The sequence below is a fragment of the Clarias gariepinus genome, chromosome 23 (assembly GCF_024256425.1).
Source record: "Clarias gariepinus isolate MV-2021 ecotype Netherlands chromosome 23, CGAR_prim_01v2, whole genome shotgun sequence".
Lineage (NCBI taxonomy): Eukaryota > Metazoa > Chordata > Actinopteri > Siluriformes > Clariidae > Clarias > Clarias gariepinus.
In genome coordinates this window covers 18733922-18752818 of record NC_071122.1, presented here as the reverse complement: position 1 = coordinate 18752818, position 18897 = coordinate 18733922, and the positions used below count along the sequence as shown (strand labels likewise).

Genomic DNA, 18897 nt, shown 5'->3' with positions numbered 1-18897 from the left:
AGCTCTTTGATCCGCACTGTTCTTGCTGTTATTATGAGACGGAGAAAGGATGACTCAGGCTGATCGAGTGCGGAAGCAGCAGCCCTGGCATTAATCTTTACTCTCCTTATTGGTCCCTCTGGCAAAGTGTAAAGTCAAATGTCTATGAGACTACTCGTACCTGAACTAGAATTATGAAACTGTCCTTATTAAGCTTTATGGATGAGGATTGTGTTTTCTTATATCCACCCCCCCTCCCCCACACACATTTCCGAAATTAGTCCAATGAACTGAACTGAAATGTTCAATAACTCGTGATTTTTTTAATCTACAGTCAGCCAAAAAATGTATATACGTACACTACGTACATATCACTGCCCTTTTCAAACCACAAATCAAATGATGGTAGCAATGTGTAGTTGTTATTATGTCAGAAGAGAGGCGTATATTTTTAGTGTTTATACATTATTTTACCTGACTCTGTATATATTGTCTATTTTTTTTAGTCCAGAAACGGAGAAAGGTTTGAAGAAGAGAGCAAAGCTCCAGGCTCAGGAGAATGGGCAGAGCTGTGAGAGCAGAGAGAACGGAGACGGTGACTCGGATAACGAGCCTGAAGAGGTTCGATCTCTTTTCCTACGATTCATAATGTTTGAATTTGCAAGAAGCAGTATGTTGCATCATCAGGAATTATTTTGTGTGTCTCTATTCAGGAAGGTATGTACCCTCTGCCTGAGGAGGAGAGTGGCTGTGATGAAGATGAGGAAGACGAGGAAGAGGAGATCAGGGACGAGGAAGAATTCGACAGCGATGAGAGCCTGGTGGACTCGGACTCTGACTCCGATGAAAAAGGTGCGCGGGATTACTTTGTAGATTAGATATGGTTGTTTTTTTGGCATATGTAAATAGATTTTGAATGGGTTTATACTCTAATTCCAGCAAACTTCCAAGCCGACCTGGCAGACCTGACTTGTGAGATCGAGATCAAGCAGAAGCTGATAGACGAACTGGAGAACAGTCAGCGGCGGCTGCTGACGCTCAAACTTCAGTATGAGGAAAAGCTCATTATGTTACAGAACAAAATCCGTGATACACAGCTGGAGCGTGACCGCGTACTGCAGAACCTCAGTGAGTCTCTGTGACACCATGTTTTTTATAATGATTTGAGTAAAAATTTGAGTGTCTTACTAATCTCACTTTCTGTATTTTAATTATGACAGTGTCCATGGAAAACTACACAGAGGAAAAGGCCAACAGGATCAAGGCGGAGTACGAGAAGCGTCTGAAGGAGATGAACAGGGATCTGATGAAGCTGCAGGCGGCACAAAAAGAGCATGCGCGCCTGCTGAAAAACCAGGGTCGATACGAGAGAGAGCTTAAGAAACTGCAGGCGGAAGTGGCTGAGATGAAGAAAGCCAAGGTAAACCAGGACAAGCAGAATACTGTATAGAGAGATGCTACCACCTAGTGGCAAAGAGTAGCCATTAACAGTCTTCTGAAGAAACAGTTTTCCATCTTGTGTAGGTTGCATTGATGAAACAGATGAAGGAGGAACAGCAGAAGAGGAGGATGATTGATGCCAAGAGGAACAGAGAGATCGCCCAGCTCAAAAAGGAACAGCGACGGCAAGAGGTGACATTACATTACATATTACATTACATCACATTATTCCACCTTTGATTTTTCTCTGTGGAATGCGTGTCTGTTTAGGACTCATGTCAACGTAATTACTCATATATTTTAAAAGTCAAAACACAACTTATTCATGATTAATTCATTAGTCCTCCCTTTTATTGCATTATATTTAATGAAAATTTTAATTTAATCTTCCATTAAGAGGATTATTCACACACACTAACATAACTCACTCTGCTTGCAGTATCAGATCCGCGCTCTCGAGTCGCAGAAGCGGCAGCAGGAGATCGTCCTCAGGAGAAAGACTCAGGAAGTGACAGCTCTGCGTCGACTAGCTAAACCCATGTCGGAGCGTGTGGCGGGCCGCATCTCACGTCGCCCACCGAGCTTGGACTCAGGAGCCGAGCTCTCAGCCAGCACCACCACCTCCACCAACACCTCTTCAGAACCCGAGTCTAGCCGTTCCGTCTCCAGCATCGTCCGGCAGTGGAACAACAAGCTGAACGGCTACCTGGGAGAGAGCGAGGGATCTGGAGGAGGAATATCCCGACTGGCCAAGTCAGTTTTTTTTCTTTTTTTCATTTTTAATAGTTTTTTTTACTTTTTTGTAAATTTAAAACAAAGAGATTAAGTAATTGGGAACAAAGTTTACACATAATGTCATGTTTAAAGTAATAAGCTCAGTATATTTGATAGTATGTGATTAACATCAGTAACAAATTTTTAAACTTATATAAACCATTCTGGTTTGCACCTCGCAGTGGAAGGAAGAAGTTACAGAGAAAGGGCGTGAGTAGCAGTTTCTCGAAGACGGCGCGGCAAAAATGGCAAGCGCTGGAGAGAAGGGTGATGGACATAGTGATGCAGAGGATGACCATTTCCAATGTGGAGGCTGACATGGACCGCCTCATAAAGGTAGCGCCTGGATTTGTGATTTAAATACTTAAATTCTACTTGTACAGGAACAATTTCTAATTGACATTTCCATCATGTAATTTCTATAACTTTATCAGAAACGAGAGGAGTTGTCCATGCAGCAGGAGGCGCTGTTGCGCAAGCGGGAGAAGCTCCTGAGCGAGGGGCCTAGAGAGGAGGAGGACGAACGAGTGGTTCAGGAGATGAACGAAGAAATCGAGGTGCTCAATGCCAACATCGACTACATCAACGACAGCCTGTCTGACTGCCAGGCCACAATTGTACAGATTGAAGAGACTAAGGTCAGTGTGTGTTCAGGGCCTATCTGATATATGTTTTAACACCAGGTTAGAGTTATAGAGCATTAATCTTCTCCTTTATAAAAACAAATGACATACACATTTAGGTAGTGTGTACTGTGTGTTCATTCATTTTCTGTTTGCAGAATGCAAACATGTTCAAAACAGATTCGACAATTTATTGAAGAAAATATAAGTTTTGTTTCCTGTTTTGCATAACAAAGAAAATTGAAAAAATTGTGATTTACAGAAATGCAACACAAGTAACCCTTAGTGAACTAATAATGTTGTATGTATAAAATCTGTTTCATAAATCACCAAATAAGTATGATGATGCCTAAACCAGTATAACAAAAGGTAGAACTCATAAAAAAGTAGTCTTTAAGTAGTGACTAAAAAAATTTATAACTAAAAGTTTTGTATGTTTCCTGCAGGATGAACTGGACTCAGTGGACATGTCGGTGGTCATCAGTTCCTGCTCCCTCACAGAAGCCCGTCACCTTTTAGATCATTTCCTTAAAGCCTCCATAGATAAAGTGAGCACATCAAAGCTCTCCTCTCTTTTCTCGTAGTTTAATGTGCTTAATAAGGTGCAGGAATTACGCAGTTCTCCTCTTGTCCTAGAGATTGGTGTTTGAATGTGATTTAACATGAATGTAACGTAATGCTGAAAAGTGTATCCGTGGCTGTGCAGAACTTGCAGGTGGCTCAGAAAGAAGCCCAAATCAGGTTGTTAGAGGGCCAGCTGCGGCAGACAGACGTGATTGGCTCTTCCCATAATCACATGATCCTGGATGCCTTGCGGGAGAAGGCAGAGTGTATCCCGGAGTTACAGGCTCTCATTCACAATGTCCAACAGGGTGTGTACTTTCAAATTCAAACTGGTGCATTTTAGAAGTAGGAAGAAAGGAAGTGGGTTTGCTTTGGTTTTTTTTTTATAGTCAGACCTCAGTAGATAACTAGGTGTAACTTATTCAAGCTATGCCATGAAGTATCAGATATACTGTAGGAATTTACAGCAGCATGTTGAATATTATTCTGATGTTATGTGTAGACCTGTAAACATGCGTATTACCATTTAAAGAGCTGCATGGGAATATGTCACCGAACCCTTTTTCTCATTTTGTAACTTATTTTTTCACTGTTAGCATAAATTGTTGATAAATGCTGTTGATTTTCCACAGAAAACGGCTATGCCAGCACAGACGAGGAGGTGTCCGAGTTCAGCCAGGCCTCAGAAACAAGGTACGTTTCTTCAGTACAGTTCAATTCAATTCAGTTTTATTTATATAGCGCTTTTACAGAATCCAAAAAAACTGATTGAAATGAGTTTAAAAAGTGTAAGGAAACATGTATAAATCACAATTATCACATTGTTCCTAATGAGCAAGCCAAGGGTAACAGTGGCAGGCAAAAGTATCTGAGATGCTAATAGGAAGAAAACTATCGCATAGCAGGGATTGATCAACAGAAGATTAAGTTATTATGGAGTCTACTTTCGTTATTGGAGGCTCAGGTACAAAACCGTTTGTGGAAAATTCCGTCCTGAACTATTGAGCTACTGCAGACACAAGCCATCAGAGAACAGCTGTCTGCATCAGCCGAGTCCAAAACCATCCTTTTGATCAAGTGGAACAGTCCCTAATCACCACACGCATCCCAAGCAGACCACACAGGGCCTCCATGCAACAAGATCTCCAACCAGAAGCAGGGCACCAGGATGGTTCAGACAGGTTCAGAGGGCAGACGTGAGCTTGGCTCAATAAGTAGGATTTCAGCCTAGACTTTAAACACAGAGACTCTGCTTCTTGCCATGACTGAGTTTATTTCTCTGATTTTGGCATGATCTTTTAAAAAAATATTTATTCAATTTTCTTTCATCCCAGTTACTCTCAAATGAAATCTTCAGCCAGTCAGGATGACTTCAAGATAAAGGTACACACAACACCTTGACAATTCTGCAGTGCTTTTCTTTAAATACCATGTCTGATGTCCATTAGATGGCAGTGCGGTATAGGAGAACAAATATAAATGTTCTCTAGAGTCAGCCTGCTTCAAGTCCTTAATGTTTAATTCTTCATTAGAGCATTCATAAAAAATTTAATTTTGATTTGCCCATGTCTACAGGCTGAGCCTCGCATTTTAGGTCAGATGAAGGCAATATCAGCAGAATACTTGGGCCCTGTCCTGGACACCACCACCAAAAACATCACCAAGTCTCTGGCCTCTCTGTCTGAGATTCAGGAGAATGGCTTGGGGTTTGTCCTGCGCGAGACCTACTCCAGAGAAAGCGTGTCCCGGACTATTAACCTGCCGGTCCGGGGACACACATTGTAAGTGCATATCGAAAGATGTTGTTGAAGCATAATCTAGCATCTATTCATGTGTATATATTCCTTTTTCAATAAAACTATAAGGACTATACAGTTTGCTTTGACGGTGATAGGATTACAGTACCTTGTGACCCTGTATACTTGTTATTTAGTCCCAGGCAGTCTAGAGGCTCGGACGCATCACCGTTCACCAGACGGCCATCGTATGATAGAAGTCAGTCATACAGGTAACAACACACCTCCCTCACCTCAGTACTAGACATGTTGTACTTGTAATAATGTGTTTTCTCCTGCTTGTTACAGTAAATGTACTTTTCTTTTGTTACGTTTAGCTAACTAAATTTTTTTATTCTTCTATCTTATGGGGTGTATAGTGCATTATGTAGGATCGACATAGTCATTACTTGACATTCTTTGTAGAAAACAGTGTTTTTTTTATGTGCGTGTGGCACCCAGGGTGAACTCCTCTTCAGTGAACCACCCTTCGCCTTAACGAACACGAGTGTTATAAAAGCCTGCTTTTCTTAAATACATACTATTATACTCACAAAGAGATTGTCTGTTTCAGCTTTTCTTTCCTCTTTTTTCTAGACTGGAAATTTAATGGCTTTGACCTTTTCTTTTTCTTTTTTATTCGATGATCACCAGGAAATTACCCACACTTAATTAAGAGTCAAGACTAAACATTTCACCTTGGCAGTGTGTAGACTGTGGTTTTATATTATTCCTAACAATTTCACACAAAGCAGGAGAATTAAATGTGCCTGCGAAACTATACAGTACAGTTTATATTCACAGCCTTATGAACAAACTGTGGCATTTTGTTGTCTGAAGGATTTTACTAGTTTTATTGCTGAACAAAGTTTAATGCAGGTTTTTTTTCCCTGCTACTCCTGGCAGTCAAGCTTCCGATGCGGAGACCTGAGGTGATGTCCACTGAGCATCTCCATCTTACGTTCTCACTTTTAAATGAGAGAACTCTCCACTCTGTACCCCGCATTGCTCACAAACTAGAATCAGGGCACAAACAAGATTAATTGACCCCCATGGTGTCATGACAAAAAACATGGTACACAGGAGTACACAGGAACGATAGAAAACAAGATTGTGCAAAAGGTCTCTTCATTCTAAAGTTTTCTTTTCCCCTGTTCGCTCTGTGCCAACAAAAGCAAGACAAAAGCAAAACATGGGTGGCTGCCCATGTTTTCTATAGAGTGCTGTTAAAATCAGGAAGAGGCTAATACTTTTTCACATCACTCTATGTAACTCCTCCACTGAGAAAGCATATGAAGTAAATTAGAGGAGATTTGGGTTTTGGCCAACGGTGCGTGTTGGAAATCGTGCATTACTGTGTGATTTAAATAAAAAATAGATATCACAAATTATTATAATATGATGTCGTTACAGCCAAGTTTTCTCCTTTCATGGTTTATGCAATACAAAGACAATACGGCTAACGTTCGCCTGTGTGTTTGAGCAAACACGCGGCTGCAAAAGTAGGAGTGGTGCTGTAACAATTTACAGGCTCATTTTAATTTTAGTTATATTACAATTATAATTAGGTAATAAATTGTGGAATGTTTTTTAAAGCAATTTGGGAGCACTAGGGTGTGATGTTAACTTTGTCAGCAAGCAGAGAACGCTAGGTGTTAAGTTTTGCACCTTGTGTATTTTGTAAGAATTAAAACATGATGTTAAAAATTCATGGCCTAGATACACACTCTCAGAATTACTTAGTCATTAATTGATGATCTGAGGAATGCTGGTGCAAGTGTGAATTACTCAGATTACAATATAGAAGTAACTTGACAAAACTACCTGATCAGTTTGCTTTTTTCATGTTAATATTATGCATGATTGTTACATAAATGGTGGCATGGCAGCTAGCCTTTCACCAAAAGACTTGTGGGTTCAAATCTCTGAGTTTGCATTTTGAGTTTCTCCATGCTTTTGGGGTTTCATTTGGGTACTCTGGTTTCCTCCTACAGTCCAAAGACATGCACAGTAGGCTGATCAGTGTTTCCTGATTGCCCAAAGTGTATTATTGTGTGTGTAAGAGTGTGTGTGCTTGTGCCCTGCACTGAGTCGTCACTGCATCCAGAGTGCACGCACACTTTTTCCCTAATTTCCCAGGGATCCACTCCAGGCCCCTTGCAACCCAACACAGGATAAGCGTTATATATAATGGATGGATGTTATGCTACATAATTTTCCTGTCACTCTTGTCTGATGAATTCATTTATGATAACGCTACATATAAAAGGAGACGCTTTCTATTGTTACTTGTAGTTGCAGAAGCTTAATACAGCCTCTGCTGTTTTCTGATTTGCATGTGCTTGTTCATTATCTTCTGGTTTTGCTATTTATAATCACTCCAGTGAACTCTGGCATGCTGCCTCGAACTGTAACAATGCATAAATCTATTCTATTGTTTGTGATTTCCTGCCCGGTAGCAGGAAAGTCAGGGTGCGTGAGATGCGAGTGTGTGAGGGCTGTGAGAGTTCTGGTGATGCAGAATGTACCCCTCGTCATTTGACGATTCCAAATCATCACCAGTGCAGTGTCGGATTTTTCCTCGACCTCATAAGCAAAACGTGTCACTACTGGGAGCCTAACAGTCCCTCCCCCCCTACGGCGTCTGGAAGAAAAACGATGTTGTTCCTGAATAAACGGTCGCTTAACCTCATTATCATTTCCGAAGTCTGAAACATTTCTCTTTGCCATTTTTGTCAGTCATTTTGTCAACTCCTAGCTCATTAGAATGTTTTTCTTTTTTTGAGCAGTTATGTCTCATTTTGTACTCTGAGAGGTTTGATGACTACAGCCCACGTCCTGAATTACAAATAATTACTTGAGCTGTCTATTCATTAGATACTTTTCATAACTCATGTCGTTATCATATAGATGGTAGCTATTATTACAGCACTCTTATTCTTCTTTGCCTGCTCATTTCTGTCTGTGTAATAAATATTAATAAAGGATATTTACTTCACTGTTGTACTCGTAGTAAGTTAAATCACTCTCTTTGAATTTGTTCTTCGCTCTCCTCAGACCTCCAGAGACCATCTACACACCACCCTCATCCCCTCCCCTCCGTACCCGTAACGACCGCAATGTTTTCTCCCGCCTTACAAGCAACCAGAGCCAGGGTTCTGCACTGGACAAGTGAGTACACAGAAACACTTCATTAAAGCATGTTTCCTAATTAGTGTTTGTTTTGGATCTAAATTTTCCCATCCTCGCATGGTTTGTTTTGAGTTACGTCTTAGAAGAAAGGTAGCGGGATGTGAGAAATGAGTCGGACAACCATGCTTCACAGCTGCCAATTAGGTGAGGTACGTTCTTAGTAGAGAAAGTATATCTGTTCGTCGAGTTCATCCACACCGCTTGAAAGTCCCCCATTATTAATGCTCCGCGGCTCCTGCGGATGCTCATTATAGCATGGCGAGTGGGTAAATTAGCCCAGGATAACCAATTATACCCCCTTCTGAAGACGGCTCATCTTAGCCTTTTCCTTTCATAATCGAATCAGCAGCGCCTGAGATTACCGTTCAGGACTAAAGGGGTCTGTTACGCAGTTCTCTCATTCTATTTTCAGCCTATTGCATATTGAAAAAAGAGCAGTGAATCCATAGACTGTTATATTTCACACCAGGCGGTGGATTACTCTTGACGTATTGTCGCATTCATGTTATTGATCTCGGTGGTTGCTGTGCTCTCGGCGGTTTTTATCAGCATAATCGTTCTGTTTGCCGAGGAAGTTAGGAAGTTGTCTATGATCGTGTAAATAATAAAAGATAACAGAGTCAGCAAGATCAGTTAACTTGATTGTTTTGTGATTCATTGTGATTATACAACAGTTAGTTCTTTTTAAAACTTATAAAACAGTCGGTTCAAACTGAGCAGGTCTCATCTGATTGGATGAGAGGCATTCCAGGAGTGGTGGGGCTGAACGGTAACAGCCGTCGCAAGTTTAAATATATGTATTACTCCACGTAGCAAGTGTTCTAACAATCATTAATTAAACTAACTGTCAGTCGCCATCATGGGTGAAAGTAGGTCGATACAGTGGACGGTACTGGAAAGTGGGAAGAGCAGCTGCTTCTTTCACCCTGTTTACTGGTTTATTGGTTGCCAACTGTCAGCTCTGTGCCATTCGCGGGTTAGTTAGTTTTGCAGAAGGATGTGTGTGTGGGCGAAGCAAAACATTCAGTTAATTAAACAAACAATTTATAATTTGTTAATAATGAATGGTGTTTTTGGTACTGTTGTTTAAAAGCAATATCACACTCGAGGTCACGCTGTTGCACTGAACATTGACCATGTCGCACCCTTCCTAATATGCACAACAGCAGTATGACCGCAGCACTCCCTCTCGAATTATATGGTTTAATTCTACTTCTCAGTCACTCATTGTGATGGGTGTTCAAGTAAAACCAGGACTCAGGAGGTCATTTAATAAGCAGAAGAACAAAGGCGTAAAACCGTTTCACATAAGATTTCAAGCACAGTGCGGTGATGAGACTCTTAGCCGTAACACTGGAACAGTGCAAACATTTTAAAAAGAGCCGTAGGTCTGTGAATGACAATCCCGGCCAAGGTGGCATGAAGCCCACTGCAGCTGGTCCCGCAAACGTTCAGCGAGTGGAACGCCTGATCGCTGTAAAACGACGGATAACTTGTCGCCAATTTGCAGAAGAGATGTCTGTGAGATCTGTACACACAATGATTTATGGACACCTGCATTTCCAGAAAGTACTGAGAGAGCTCTCTGCATTTGACGGGCACAGATGATGCTGTAATGATTTAAAGAAATGTTTTGACACTGAAGGGCAGGATGTGTGATCACAGCTTCGGCGTACTAAGAAAACTTTCTACGTTGATAGTATCCAGGCACTAGTGAAATGTTAAGATGAATGCACTAGTGTAGTAGCAGATTATATAGAGAGATAAAGGTTTTTCCTCTTAAAACTATGCTGTGCTATTCTGCACAATCAGAAGTCCTGGTTTGACTGGAACACCCCTTATAATTATAGTATAATAATTTATACTACAGTGTTGTTGAATTCTTTAATCTTATTGATAAGATGGTGTTTATTAAACTATTTAAATTTCCTTTTTTTTTATTAAAAAAGGTCTGACAGTAGCACTTGTAAAGCTTAATAACAACTTTTTAAAAACATTATTGGTATGATGAGAGTTTTTTTACAAATTTGTGGAGGTCACAGTCCAGTGTCTGTGATTTGTTTTTCGTCTTATTAACTCTTTTTTTTAAGTATCACTCTAAAAGTGTAATAGTTTGTGAATTGCTGTGGTGTAAAGAAACTGATTACAGTGGATCCTCGATTGCGAGTAGCGCGGTTTGCGATTCCATTTTTTAATGTCTTGGAAAACGAACAAGTCTTGGTCTTAGAGTACCGAGTATCCTGTATCATGCGTGTGTTTTTTGTTTTAACGCAGAGCGTCACATGATCACAACTGAGCCAATGGTTTTTCTCTTTCTTTTGCTGTGGAATTGTGGGTAATCCTCTCCCCTGCTCGGTCTTGGTGCGCATCTCTCACTGGTATAATCATCATCCGTGCACGTGTACTGTTTACTATAACACTGTAACAACATGTATGTGCGTAAAACATCTTTTTTCTTTTATGTTTTTAAGCGTGTGTGTACAGCACATGTGTACTGTTTATTATAACACACGTGTGTACGCATATAAAGCAAAAGAAAGTCTCATTAGAGAGGTTAAAGATTGATTTTCTCATTTTCTGTTGTTATGTGTGTGTGCGCTCTGTTGTTATGTGTAATGCTCTGTCATGATTCTTTTCAAAGGTAAAGTACAGGTTCATTTGTTTGTTTGTTTTTTTACCTTAGAGCAGTGATACTGCTAGTATGCACTCACGCGAGTGTCATTAGCGATGTTCCTTGCTAATTTTTTAGATAAAACAGTCTTTCCGTTAATGTGTCAAACACACGCGCGTGCGTTTCTGCGCGCATAAACGGAAACATTTATCTGTCGGGATTTATTTTTATTTTATATTTTACATTAATTATTTTTATGTATGTAATTTTTTGGTTTGTGGAACAAATAATTTGAGTTTCTATTAATTCGTATGGGAAAACTTGCTTTTGATTATGCTCGTAATCCAAGGTTCCACTGTATTTTCTTATAAATGCCTGCTGCAGCAGTGTTTTATTTCTTCTTAATTATTGTAATATAGGAAATATGCCTTTGTGTTGGGCTGTGCTCTGTCGCTAAGTTTTTGTTGCACTGTCATTCTCCTGTATAGTGGAGTAACTCAATAATGCGAGACATTCTGGCTTTACCTGAAATCAAACATCGGATCCTCAACAACTTTTCATACATAGTTATGAGTCACCATTATAATCAGTAAAAGACTTAAGGAACAGGAGCAAGTTCTAGACCACTACTTCACACAGTTATTCAATTCTTCCTTTGTGTGTATGCATGCATGCCATGTTGATTAATGTTCACTGACTAATGCTGATTAGCGCCGGTGTCCCGAAGTGGAAGATAGACACTTCATTAACCTCTGGTTCATTCAGCTTTTGTTCAGAGGTGGCTGCCAGTTTCCTGAATTCTTTCCCTCAGGGTGTGAGATATTACCCTGTGTGCTCGAACTTACCTTCACGTAGACGCAACCATTTTAACAAGTTCAGCAGGGCAGGCCCTTATCATATGGGGCACCACACAGTGACCCTTATCTTCTACAGAATGAGAGAAATCTTAAACCACGTGACCACACTCTTTTTTTAATCACTATTGAATTCAGGATGTAGGACCAGAGAATATGTAAGTGGTGTCAAATATAAAGTTTAAACCTGGTAAGATCTTGCTGTTTGTCTAGTCTGATTGTGAAACAAGTTTAAAATGTTCTAGAGAAATAGACCGGCGCTGCTGCTGCTGTTTTATCTCGACTGGAGTGATGTACAATTGAATGATTCTCACTGGGTCTGATTTATCAAGCTTGATGCGAAAAAAACCAAACTGGTTTGGGAGAATGTGAGATCCCCTAAGTGTAGTAGTGAATATACTGTAGGGTGATGATGTTAATATTAACCTTGAATAATTTCTTTTAAATTCTAAATTTGTTTTTAGCGATGAGATATGGTAATTTCAAATATATAAATGTTAATTATAATGTCACATTGCAGTAACAAAACAATTTTTTTTTAGAAACATAAATTATTCATTTATATTGTATTATCTCTTCATGACTTATGATCTCATAATCATGACTTATATAGTAACTATGTCTTATTAACTCATAATTCTGACTGACTTTCTCATAACTTACATACTGTCTCATAACTTTTCATAATTAGGAATTCTTACAAGAAACAATTTGTTGAATTATAACAGCAATCATAACAACATTATAATTATGACTTTGTAATTATATTTAACTATCTCAATTATGATTTTTCATAATTCTGACATAATCTTGAAAATTTTTTCCTTAACTGAATTCAGATTTTTTTTAGTTATAACTGGTGTCAGAATTATTCCATACCAACTTATACCTCTGATTACTATCTCATAATTATGATTTATTATCTCATTGGAATGAGATATCTGGCCTCAAAGCTGTGACTTACTATCTAATAATTATTGATTATCATCTCAGTATTATGTTTTATTATTTCATAATTTTAACTTACTACCTTATAATTATGAATTAGTATCTCGTGAGAATGAGATAATAATTGTTATTAATTAGAAAAGGTTAGATGGTCTATCTCTTACGAAAAAATTTGGACAGCGAGAGTAATTCATGATTATGAGATGATAAGTTATAATTATGAGAATTCATAATTATGTAAAGTTATAATGCTGAGATAATAAGTCATAGTTATGAGACAGTAAGTCATATTTGTAAGAAATTATGTTTGAGGGATTAAGTTATAATTATGGAACACGTATGAGATAGACCATGTATGACATCATAAGGTACGAGATCGTAAAGTAATGAAATAGTTATGAAAAGTTATTAAGTTATAATTATTAGTTGGTAAGTCATAACTGTAAGAAGGTATAATTATAATAAATCATAATTATTAAACATCATATATAGTAAGTCATAATTATGAGATAATAGATAAGAATTATGAGATAATAAGTAATTAATATAAAAGAGTATGTAATAAGAGTTGAAAACCAAAACCATAAATGTAGACAAATACAACTAGTTGTTTAATAAAGCCAAAAGAATTGGTGCCCTTTAAGTACATTACTGCATAAAAAATTTAGCTGCATTTAGGATGTGCTCTTCTGTCGTCTTGCCATTTTCAGCCTTGTGTGGTTTGCCTTTTATACAGTTTTGTGGAAGTGGTTTACATATATCAGCTGTGCTTTATGTCTGATTGGCATTTATCAATATGCACACTTTAAAATGAGAAACTCAGCATGTCTGGACGTTTTCTAAATATGAAAAAACATTTTTTTTTACATTTTACAAGCAACTTTAGTAAAACACTGCTTAATGTGTGTGCTCCCTCAGTAGTGTATTAGTAGAGTGATTTAAGTTTGTATTAATATTTAATGCTGGCTGTTATTGCTGTGGCACCACCAAGTGAATCCTCAGAGCAGACCAGGAAATGCTCTAAGCGATTGCAGAGCTAATAGGTTATTAGTTATGCAGCTGTCAAGTTAATGAAACCTAAATCTTTTTTTTTTTTTTGGGATGTATGCAAAAGCACCATTTCTGTTAAGTTAGTTATTAGCTTTATTTTATTTATTTATTTATTTATTTATTTATTTATTTATGTATTCCTTTTTTTATGTTCTAGTAAAACCTTTGCTCCTGTTCCTCATGGTTGATTCTAGTCTTGCTTGATTTTCACCGACTCAAGATGTCTTTGTGAGACCTCAGGGCAAAACTCTCACCAGTGACTGTTTCATTTGAAATTCTTTTAAGACCCGGTGTGCTTTCCTGCAACGCGCATAAAATGTTCTACCTGAAGCGCTTCTGAAGCACACCTTGGAGTTGTACCATGAAATAAAACGATGCAGACTTTCATTAAAAAATAAAGCACTGTGAGGCTCGTAAACGTTTGCAGCGGGAGTGCCGGAGCAAACGTTTTAAAGATTGCAGCCAAGAGTGGGCTCCACTTCCACTTCCTGTGATGTCCGAATATGATTGGATATCATATTAACCCTTCCTGACCTACTGTACATACTCTTTCCTGTTAACTCCTCCCTCTCTTCTACTACCTTTCCTCTTATCTGCGGCTTGATTTCTAAGACTCTTTCGTTGTACTTCCTTTAAAAAACCCTCCCCACTTCTCTCTAACTGACTCCTCCCACCCTCCCCTAACCCTGCTGCTGTTCTGCCCTTTAGGTCTGATGACAGCGACTCCTCTCTCTCGGAGGTCCTCAGGTAGATTTCTCTGTCTGACTGTTTTTTTTTTTTCTGTTGCCTGATTGGTCGATGTCGGACCATTTGTGTAGAGGATGTGGCCACTGTTTATGCATGCTGAAATCCGCACCTCTCAAATTTCCATTTCTGTTTTGTGTTTGTTGTGAAACCCAGCATTGAATGAACCTTATGGTCTGATTTTCAGAAACTTTAATAATAATAATAATTATTATTATAATAATAATGAACATTTTTATAACAGAATGCAATTCAGGCTTTTATTAAGTGATTCAGATTCCCAACCAGTGCTGTTATTTCTTGAATTTTGTCCACGAATCAGTCAGACCCCAATTTACCATGTAAAAGTAAAAAACGTACAATTACTTTGAATCGATTTTGTCCTACAAGTTTAAAATTCACTATGTTAGCAAGCTTACTTTATTCTGGCTTATTTAGATCAACAACTAGTTTGTCTTTAAAGGTGAGTTGACAACATATTTAAGATCGTTAACTTTAAATAATAGCATCTGATTGAATCTGATCTTCGCTACATGAATTTGTTGTTTCTTTTAGTCTCTGTAGGTGAGACTCCCATAAATTGGCTGATTCAAAGCCCGCAGTCTGCTCTAGCGTGCCACATAATTTACTTTACCTTATCTAATAGAGCTTGCAGTGCAATCTCTCAGCACCTTCATAGCCCTATTATCGTGACATGGTGGTTGCATTTTTTTTTTCTTCTGTCAAGTTATCCCATTAGAAAACTACTGGCGTCGTGATGGAATGTGCGGTTTATGGAATAACCCCCTGTTTGCAGCATTTTTTTCCCCTTTTCTAAAATAATCATCATCTAACTGTTTATCTTAAACATCTCAAAGATCTGCTTTTTTATTTTTTCTTATTTACTCCCAAAACAACAGCAAATCCTATTACAGGAGCAGTCCGATAAGGTTCATTCACACCATGATTCCCTCCTCCCTCTGGTTATTCACTAAACACGTTGCTTCATCACATCCTCATTCCTTTTGTCTCCCCTGCTGATGGCTGAGACAGAACGGAGGACCCGTTCCTTTCACCCGTTTCATAACCACGAGCTCACTCTGCATTGATCGAAATGCTGCATGAAGATTTGATTTAAAAAATGAGTTTTGTGGCTTTTTTTTTGTTGTAATTTCTTTTGATGTGCCGTGAGTTTGCTATATTATTTTACCAGATTAGATTTTAGGATGAAAGTGCTTGCATGTGGAGTTTTTATTTATTTATTTGTATTTTTTTTAAGCTGAGCAATGAATGTGCACGCCTGTTCGAGAGGATTTTTAGCATCGAACGTGACACGTTTGCTCAGCATGGCATTACACCTGGGCTTCGTGGGCGTGATGGCGCGTGTGCGATTTGCTGAACGGCGAGGGCTGAGAAGACGCAGCATGATTATATTACACTCCGCTTTACTATCATTACTCACCTGCAGGGTCAAACGAGCTTATCAGCCATTACCGTCCTACGTGGCTGTGCTGTCGAGTCAACACAAAACTTAGACCATGTGTTTTCACAGATGCTTATTTCAGCATTATGTCTCTCTCAGGAATTGTATTATGTTTTACAGTGTGTACCAGTGTTTTTTTTTTTTTTTTTTTTTTTTTTTTTTAAATCTCTATACGTATAACTGTACGGTGTAGTAGACATTCCTATACTCAAGCTATCTAATTTATTCCGCATATGGAATTATTATCATAGTGAACATGTTGAAATTTTTTTTTTTATTATTTGAATAATAAGTAAGTACACTTGTTCCCTTCTTCAGTTATACAGTTATCCAGTCAGCCAAACATTTGGAAGTAGCACGATACATTAAATCATACAAACACAGATTAAGAGCTTTAGTTAAGGATCATCAAATATCATAATTGATCTTAGTGAATGCAGCATAACCTCCTATGGATTTTCATGCACAACAACCTCTAGAGTTTACACACACAAGCATGAAAAGCAAAAAGCGAGCAGCAATTATGTAAGCTGAAATGCCTTCATGATAAGCTTGAGACAGAGAGAAGAATAGCTGAACTGGTTCAAGCTGGCTCAGGAGGGTTACATTAACACCTGTTACCATTCTTCCATCAGTGGAAACTGAAACTGGACATGTGAAGAAAATGTTGCCTGGATGTAACAGTTAACTTAACCTGCATCTGCACAATGTGATACATGATTAGGTGATTGGATAATTGCAATAATGATCCTCATCAGGCAATTAATTTTTTTTCCCCATCCTAAGTTTTCTTAAACGCTCCCAGCCTTTACTCTTGGCCACCATGTCCTTGTTTCCTCTTTAATCATATCTCCCCCTGTCACCTCCGTCCAAATGCCCTGAATGGCGGCTCAGCCATTATTAAGAACACAGAGAAGCTAAGCTTTCACGTTCACTCACTGGAGACCAATTTTTTTTTCCCCTTGCTGAATCTCTCACTCCGTTTCCGTCTCACTCGGACGGCTTCCTAGAGACAGAGAATGGCCCGAGGCCAGACACGCCGGGAATGCTGCCAGCCTCGAGAGGAGATCCTCGTTATTTTGCAGAGTGGAGAGAAGGACTGTTAAGCTCTGCCAGGTTGCTCATAGGTTCCGTAGAAGTATGTGGGCTAATTGGCGAAGAAAGCTCTAGGAGGCGAAGCTTGCAAAGCTTTCGGCCCAGGAAAGGGTTGACAACAAAACTAAACTATTAGTAACTTTGTTGACAATTGGTGCTTTCTTTTTGGTTTTGCTTCCTTTTTCCTTTCTATCTAACATGCAGTGGAAATCCATCTCTTCTTCCTTCTGCTATGAGAAACCCCATATGTTTCTCAGCACTTGAACAGAAGAATAAAATATACAGCAACTGAACGAAAATGTGACAACAACCTTCCCTTTTATTAGTGTTGTCCCTCAAGGACTTCCTTCTGCCCGTTTAAAGAGACAGTGACCTCAAAAAACTGAATGTGTTGAACAAGTGGTCCGTGATAAAGCCTTTCGTTTTGCCTCTGGCTTAAGTTCATCAGAAGTCCTCACAGAAACACAGACTGCCAGCTGTCACGGCGCATCAAGTTTTTTCATAGCACGCCCTCCGATCATTTTCAGACAGATGTGAGGTTTTAGGTTGTAGTTAAATCAGTATCTCGGTGCTATTCGAAGAGCCGCTGCCCGTAGCATCACGCTTCTTGTCTTGCCCATATTTTGATGCAAGCGAGCGTGGCAGGTGTCATGCTAATTCTGTCATTTCTGCGACTGAGCGTGCGGCACTGACGTCGTGGGTCACATTCCTCAAGATGGAGGCGAGTAACCCTTACTGCCTCTTGTCTGACCGCCTTACTTCTAATCGTTTCGGACCTGCGATTCGAGCCAAGCCAGTGTGAAGGTAGTTGGATGCATGAATTCGAGGCTCGGCGGAAATCTGCCAGAGAGGTGATGTGATGGCTGTGATGCCTAATTGAAAGGGCATCTTGCTAAAGTTCAGTCCATGAATAAAAAAGGGCATTGTCGCTGGCTGTCTCTGGGAAATATTTGATTCTGAGGGTATAAATAAATAATCAAGGCTTTAAAAGTAACTATCATATTTGTCTTCACATGGTTGTTTTTTTTCTTAGTTGTTTCTCAAGGAGCACAAAAGCATTTAAGCAGAAAAGCATAGCACAGTAATTGCTCTATTTTGAAACTCATACAAGGTCAATTTAAAAAGTCATCTTTAGCATTTTATAAAAATCACCTAGATATCAAATGAACATGTGCCTTATTTTGCGTAATAACATCTTACAGCCTGGATACAAGCTGCTGTTGTGAAAGAATTAAACAGATCAGGCAGTTAGCAAGACTCTGGAAAGAAAGGTTTAACGGAAAAAAAAGAAAAAGTTCAGCAGATCAGGTTTTAATATAAAAAATCCTCTTTCTTTCCAGCACCATCTTTTTTTTTATCATTTTAAGTGAAACTGCTACAACTGTTTAAAATCCACTTGCAACCAGAGCATGTGAGGATTTTATTCAATATATTACCTCATCCCCAGAGAAACTGATTTCACAATATCCAGATTCAAATTCTGAAATAAACATAGACATTTATTGTCCTCTGTGTACAATTGTGCTCGTTTATTGCCAAGATTCTCATCCTCACAGTCAGGCGTAAACCCTGGCATCACTCAACTCTCATTTTGGTCACGACCAAATCCGCGAGGCTGCAGGCCAACTCTGGCCACTGGCTCAGATATCCTGACACCTCTTTCTTTGGCATTAGTAAAAAACCTCTGCTAGTTTAATTGTGGGTGCCTCGAATATCAGTTCAGCTACAGTTTCCACACCACGTTTCTTCAGTTCCACTCATCACCTTCACGCTGCTTTGAGAAACA

At 39.0% G+C, this 18897-nt stretch overlaps 1 protein-coding gene across 3 annotated transcripts in view; it reads left to right on the top strand.

Moving 5' to 3' along the window:
- kif21b (kinesin family member 21B) overlaps window positions 1-18897 on the top strand; it is a 65513-nt gene that overhangs the window by 31310 nt on the left and 15306 nt on the right. For 2 of the 3 annotated variants that reach the window (XM_053483760.1, XM_053483759.1), the window contains exons 12-26: window positions 486-600; window positions 693-831; window positions 919-1107; window positions 1200-1399; window positions 1504-1611; window positions 1859-2172; window positions 2376-2529; window positions 2628-2831; window positions 3263-3364; window positions 3523-3688; window positions 4013-4073; window positions 4715-4763; window positions 4956-5161; window positions 5314-5388; window positions 8213-8326. In XM_053483760.1, coding sequence (XP_053339735.1) covers window positions 486-600; window positions 693-831; window positions 919-1107; window positions 1200-1399; window positions 1504-1611; window positions 1859-2172; window positions 2376-2529; window positions 2628-2831; window positions 3263-3364; window positions 3523-3688; window positions 4013-4073; window positions 4715-4763; window positions 4956-5161; window positions 5314-5388; window positions 8213-8326 — 2196 coding nt within the window. Of the gene's footprint in view, window positions 1-485; window positions 601-692; window positions 832-918; window positions 1108-1199; window positions 1400-1503; window positions 1612-1858; window positions 2173-2375; window positions 2530-2627; window positions 2832-3262; window positions 3365-3522; window positions 3689-4012; window positions 4074-4714; window positions 4764-4955; window positions 5162-5313; window positions 5389-8212; window positions 8327-14518; window positions 14558-18897 lie in introns of all 3 variants that reach the window. The other variant, XM_053483761.1, reaches the window with a different exon arrangement.